Here is a 7008-nt window from a genome sequence, read left to right on the forward strand (position 1 = left end):
AGCTTCAGACATGTACTGGGGAACTCTTGGCAAATCACTTAACCTCTAATTGACTTAGTTTCCTCAAATGTCAAATTGATTAAGATAACTGTAACACTTTTGATTATATGGTAATATAGTAATGCTTACCATAACAGAAACTTAAATGTCTTAGTGTTATGACAATAGCTTGGACCTTGAGATTCCCTCCTGACACAATCTAAGATTTGATGATGCATATGAAATAATTTTGTAACCATAAAACTCCCTCTATATAAACATTAATTTATTTCCCCACCTCTACTAAAGGAACAGAAACTTTCACTTTAAAACAAGGTGTAAGTGTAGCAAAAAGATCCCCTAAATCTTGTAGCATATAGACAGCAACAATCCTATTTTTAGTTTATCCTTGTTCATAGGCTCCCCTCCAGTGAAAGAGTTGCATTTCCCCTCAAGCTTTTACAGTTATCTTAATCTCACCATCATTCAATATACTATGGATCATTTATAGAGGAGATGTATTAGTTGAAGTTGTTGAGATCTATTGATTAAATACAAACATCTAGAATCAGAGGCAAGGCTTGAATTCAAGTCTCCCTTGCTCTAAACCCAGCATTTTATCCATTGGACTATACTGACTCTAATGTAGGAATTTTAACTTTTTTTGTATCATGAATGACCATTTAAACAGTCTGGTGATGCCTAAAGATCGTTTCTCAGAATAATAAAGTGGTGGTGTTTTTTAATTCATAATTGAAGGAAATCTTTCAGCTAAAGATTCCTGAAATACATCTAGTTGCCCTAAGACCTTCTGCTCTAATTGATCAATTATAATAATAAGCACGTTCTACTATTATCAAAGGCTGACATTTACATAGCACTTTCATAATTTTAAATATAGGTATATCATACTTTTAAAATGTGTATAAGATTTTATATACATATCCTATTTCCAGTCCACAATGATCCTGTGACTACAAGATTAACCCACACTTAGCAGATGAAGAACCTGAAGTTCAGAAAATGTTTACATACAACCATAGAAAGACAGGATTTTAATTCAGAGTCTTCCAGTCTCCCAAGACAGTGTTCCATCTACAACACTTAAAATACATTATCTCACTAGAGGCCAGACAATAAGCTGTTAAGTAAAAAAACCGCAGCTATTATCATTTCCATCCCAGCCCCCAAAGCAGAAACTAAGGCTCAGTTACATAGCTTATAGACAGAAAGCTAATAAGCTCAAATTTGTGATTTGAGCCCAAATTTTACTGATTCTATTCACTGCAAGGATGCTTGTCTCTGATTCAAATGATTTATCTTTAGCTTAAATATATCTCAACAACCATGAGTATTTATTGATTATCAATAGGGCCAATTTATTAACAAATGCTAGCTTATATATTCTGATTATGGCACTGGCAAAAGAACTCCATTAATCTACATGCCAACATATCATATATCTTCTCTGTTTCCTTATTCAATGATAACTCATGTAGACAAAGACTTGAAGTTCATCGAAGTTTTCCCTTCACATGTTGCTAGGTTTATCTCATCCTTCTCTTTAATAGTGTTAATAGCTCCAACCATCTGTTTATTCTCCCCCTTCCATCTGGTCTCATGAAATATTCCAAAAGGGTCTTCCATTTGAGGAAATAAGGTTTCTTAAGGAATACTGAGATTTATTATCAATGGATTATCTCCTTTATTATCTAATTGGGTCCAATGTCATAGACCAGACTGAATCAACAATATATGAATTGAAGTATTCTAAAGGCAAAGAAACGACTTTTTATCTTCTATTCTAAATTATCCAGTCTTCTTTTCTTCATTAAATAGAGAATTAAACTGAGAACTGATGATACTAAGTTTCTAATCTTCTATCCAGATGCAAACTAAAGAAATTACCATATTCTAGATAAACTTAATGTGCAAAAAGCTATCATCTTTTTTTTTCTTGTTTGAAATCCTTTCCCACTGCTCCCAAACCACCCCACAAAAGAAATAATTCCTTCCTTCACTTACCCCTGAAAACTCTACAACTATCATCTTTAAAAAAAAAAAAATGTACTTCGACCATCACTATGGCATGGTGAAGATGTTCCTGAGTTCTCAAAGGTATTAATCAATGGCACATAAATTCTGTAAAATCATACCAAAATGAAAACTATTTCTATAATCTGATGACCAGCATAATAATTCAGAAGGCTCATGACAGGCTAGTTGCAAGACAATCCAAAGGTTGTCTACAAAGTTAATGAGATATACTGATGCAGATGAGAATCAGGGGAAGGAGTATCCAGGACAAGAAAATCATAGATTCTTGATGCATTCAAATATATTGGCTAGTATTTTAAATAATATACTGAAAGTCATATGTACTCTTGGAGTTAAAATACTGCCACTGATCACTAAGTAATAAGTTGCTTTATTACTAAAAGCTCTAACAGAAGATAAAGGAAATACTATAGAAATACAAGCCCTCTCCACAGAATAGGTTTCCTCTCTTCTTTGAAACAGAATGATACAAAGTGGAAATGGTTCACAATTAAGTGAAACTAAGTCATTCCTACGTTAAATCTGCTATACTATAAAAAGAAAAAAAAAATTCACCTTCAATACATGGGAAAACTCCAAATTATTCAAATAAAAAAAGAGAGAGAGAGAGAGAAAGAGAATGTCTTCACATTTGTACCTTCCTAGGTATCTACAGAAATTGGTAGGGGAAAAAAAAGACTTGAAATGCCTGAATCTCCTATTGCAATCATTGAAGTTACACTGAAATCCCATTTACAAGTGCTATACAAGAAAGATGAACAAAACAGACAAGATCCTGTGAAGCTCAATTTCTCTTTTTCTTTATACTTTTCTTTTAATACTTCATTATTTCAAGGATCCATAATATTACTACAAAAGTATCCTCTCCTACATTAAGGGCAACCCCTTTTTACCTTGGCAGACAATTTCCATAAATAGGTATGAGTGAAAAACATTCACCATGGAGTGGCCAGCCTTGGTGTGGAAAGTACCTGGTGGCTAAGATCACATATTATCTATAAACAATAAATAAGTAAACAATACAGTTAATTATCCTATCTATACTTTTCAATAATGGTGGAATAGTCTTAGAGAACCTAGCATCTGCCCAATACACTGATCAGATAGTAGACCAGTAATTTAGTGGTCACTTTTTATAGTTCATCAAAAACATCAATATTTGTGTGAAGGCACCAGATGTTTCCTTCAGTTTTGAAAGTTAATTTACATTAAAGCTTTTACTATAGAAAGCTAATCACTTTCATTAGGTATACTCTTTTTGTTAGTCACTGTGTGGTTAATTATGCTTCAATTGCTAATGTCTGACAGAAAATATAAAAATTATAAAGCCCATTTTTTTTTTTATTTTAATATAGAATTAGGTCAAACCACAGTAACAGGCACAATACTGCCATTGATAATATTACATATATTATCCATGAGGGTCCTCATACTCCTTTGTGGAATTATCTGAATAATATAATTCTTAAAAAAGACACTGCAGATATTTCCCTCTTCTGTCACTTAACTAAAGAATTTTCTCTCTCACAAAACCTAGGCTACTTTTGATAAGTCACTTAACCTCTCAATGTCACAAGCAACTAAGTCTACAAATTGAAAACTGATGCCAATCTGTACTGTTAGAAGTTTCCTCACAGGAGTTTTGAATACCACTGAAACAGCAGGCTTATTTCCTCCCCCCAAAAATTGAATGATATATATAACATATACACAGATATTACATATATATAAAATACACATACACATATACTTTTGTTTTGTTGAACTCATTTTAACAAAAGCACAGAAATGTCATCTTGGTGAACATTGACCTATTGCTGAATTTGACCTTTGTTTGCCAGGTTGGAATCAGTTAAAAAACTAAAAAGGGGGAGGTTAACAAAAAAAAAAAAAAAAAAAAAAAAAAAAATCACATCAAAATTTCTGGTGAACTCAGTGAAGTTTGTTTTTAAGTAAACAACAGATAATGCATAAATGGTAAGGATGTACTGTAAATGAAATGTATAAAAGTTTGCTATATAGAGTATAGAAAATGTTAAAATTTATATTTTAAAAAAAATTAAATGAGGAGGGGGAAGGGAGGGATTTTTCTGTCAACAATACACAAGATTTACCAGCTTTGTGCCAAAACAGAGGTTAGCAAAGAGGTGGAGATTAAGCTAAACACAAGAGATTTGGATTAAGAATTTCTGGCCAATGAGAGTTTTTAAACACTGGCACAAATTGCTAGAGAATGTGGAATCTGTTTCCCCAAAAGTGTCTTAAAAAGAAATTAGAATTTAACATCTACTGGTCATCCTGCCATCTAGGGGAGGGGGTGGGGGGGTAAGAGGTGAAAAATTGGAACAAGAGGTTTGGCAATTGTTAATGCTGTAAAGTTACCCATGCATATATCCTGTAAATAAAAGGCTATTAAATTTTTTTTAAAAATTAGATTCTCGGGTTTCTAACACAGGTTAGGTTCAGGTCTGAGCAAAGCAGAGAAATTAATTAGATTAACTCCTCCCGTGGTTCTTCCAGTTCTAATGCTTCAAAGTAATGTAACCTTGCTTCTCTCTCCCTTTTTCAATGTACCCTTACATAAGAGAAAGCAATTAAATGCTTCCAGAGAGATCGCGGAGAAAGGAAGGAAGAGATATCTAGCAAAACGTAAGCTCCTGGATAGAATTCATTTTTGTCTTCATTTTCCGAAATCAATACCTGATACAACTCATTGCTGAAGTGAAATGAATCGGGACTGCCGTCCTGAATTCTCTATTTGTCAGATCCCAACAGCATTACTTTCAGAAAATCTCGTTAACGCTACGGGATGAGTACCGCCAATAACACTCGGCTGCAGCTGCACCGCACTAGGAGGCTGACACCAGCGAAGAAAAGTTGGGGCGATTAAGGAGAAACGTGGGAAATCTCTGAAGCCGAGTGCTATGAAACAGGGGTGCAGGCAAACGAAGCCACGTCCCCCGCCCTCCGCCCTCCGACCCCATCCGGCTACCCCTAGAGCTGCGTCCTCCGAAGCAAAGGGTGGGGCTCCCCAAGCCCGGGATTCCCTCCCAGCTCTCCACATTCAGGGTCCGACATGGGAGGGACGGGGAGTTCCCACCGCCTAGTCCGCGCTGCCCGCCAGCTCGGAGCCCAGGAAAGCGGAGCCAAAGCTAGTAAGGGACGGTTCTTTTTGCAAGCCTCCACGCCACTTCTTTCAGGTGACAGATGAGGAACCTGAGGCTCCCGGAGGGGAATGATTTGCTCAAGGCGACAGCGGGAGGACAGGAAGCCAGGACTTGGGCGCCCACACCCGGCGCCCTTTCCACCGCCACACGGACGGTCAAGTGGAGGGAGGTGGCGGCGCCCCCCACGAGCGTCCGGGCCGGGGTCCCAGCGCCCCGTCCAAGCGGAATCTGGCAGCCAGGCTCGGACTGATTCCCTCGGGAGTGGTCGCCCGCCCTCAGCCGTCCCAGCCCCGAAGCCGCGGGGAGCGAGGATGGAGGGAAGACGAAGGGAGGATGGAGTCCCTGTTACCTTGTATTTATCGAAGCCGGCCAGCTGCTCAGGAGTCACGTATTCGTAAAAGAAGGCCATGATGACAGCGAGAAGAAAGAGGAGGCACAGACGCCCGCCGCGGCTGCCTCAGGAGCTGGGAGCACCCGGCACCAGACCGGGTTCGACGTGAGTCCTAAAGGCTGAGGGAATGTGGAAGCTCCGAGCTCCACCCCCTACCCCCCCACCCGAGCCCACTCCACTCTCGCGCACGCGCGGCCAGCCCCGGGGCGCACGCGCAGGCGGCCCCAGGTCGTGATACGTCAGCACGCAAACGGACGTCGGCCGGCGCCTACTACAACCTCAGTCCGCCTTGTTCACTAGAACGAAGGAAGGGCGAATCGGCGGAGACGGAACCACGCGAAATCCCGCCCTTCGCGTCCTCTCTGCGGTCTCATTTGTAGAAAAACTTGATTGGAGCAGAGGAAGGGGGGAAGGGGAGTGGGGAAATCGGAGGAGGCGAAAAGGCGAAAGTTTACGTTGGATCAGTTTGGTTCAGTTCCCGGCAAGCTCTAGGGCTGCGCAGGTCGCTCGCCTTGGGGACCCGCGGCTAGGGTGGGGAGGGAAGAAGGGAGAGAGCTTGGAGTGGCTCGGAGGCTGGGCTGCTTTTGTGACGTAGCACCGGGGGATGTCCGCGAACTGCACGTGTCGCGATTGATCGTTCGAGACACGTGGTGCCCTTCTCGGAGCGGCTGAGAGGAGCGGACCGGGGCGGGTTACTGGAAGCACTGAGGAAAGTGGCAAGGGCTTTTATTCCACCCTCGCCTTGCTAGTCGTGGGACTCACGATGCAATTCCAATTTTTTTTTTTAATTTTTATCTCTTGCATTTATCCCCTTCTCTTCATTGACTGGGCATTCGCCGTAGTTCATCTTCACAGCCTCTTATCTAGACTGAACTTGTAATAGCCTCTCACCTAGACTCTTGTAATACTTTCCTACTTCCAAACACCCCCTTCTCTCTCCAGATCCATGCCAAAAGCATCTAAGACTTATCATCTGTTTTCAAACTGCAAAATGCACAGTTGTCATGCTTGGATAAGGATGAATATAAAATATAAATAAAATACAAAATAGATTATAGGATTCTTCCGGGTTCTAACATACCACATACTATTTAAGCCTCTTTGGCCTTGCCAATATTTGTTTCTACTTTCCATAGATAAAAGTGAGAAACCTTCATAAATGATGATTGAAGAATACATATTTTCTTTAAAGAAGCATATAGGGGAAGGGAAGGAGATGCCCTTTGTGACCTGCTGTCGGTATGGTTCTGTTCTAAGTTTTGTACTGAAATTTACAGTCTGACTTTGCAATGTTTTTTCTTGGTATAGTTCCTTTTAATCATGGATGAACTCTGTTTACAGAATTCTCAATTCTCTTTTATGCTACTAGAGATATTGTCAAAGAGTGTGGTCAACCAAGAAGAAACCACAAAG

General features: G+C 39.9%; 1 protein-coding gene across 1 annotated transcript in view; it reads right to left on the bottom strand.

Annotated features, from left to right (window-relative positions):
• The window catches only part of SELENOI (selenoprotein I), a 48324-nt gene extending 42166 nt beyond the window's left edge, over positions 1-6158 (bottom strand). The window contains exon 1 of the mRNA XM_031951414.1: positions 5554-6158. Coding sequence (XP_031807274.1) covers positions 5554-5613 — 60 coding nt within the window. The 5' untranslated portion in view covers positions 5614-6158. The remainder of the gene's footprint in view (positions 1-5553) is intronic.
• Between the last annotated feature and the right edge of the window lie 850 nt (positions 6159-7008).

The sequence above is a fragment of the Sarcophilus harrisii genome, chromosome 2 (assembly GCF_902635505.1).
Source record: "Sarcophilus harrisii chromosome 2, mSarHar1.11, whole genome shotgun sequence".
Classification (NCBI taxonomy): Eukaryota; Metazoa; Chordata; class Mammalia; order Dasyuromorphia; family Dasyuridae; genus Sarcophilus; species Sarcophilus harrisii.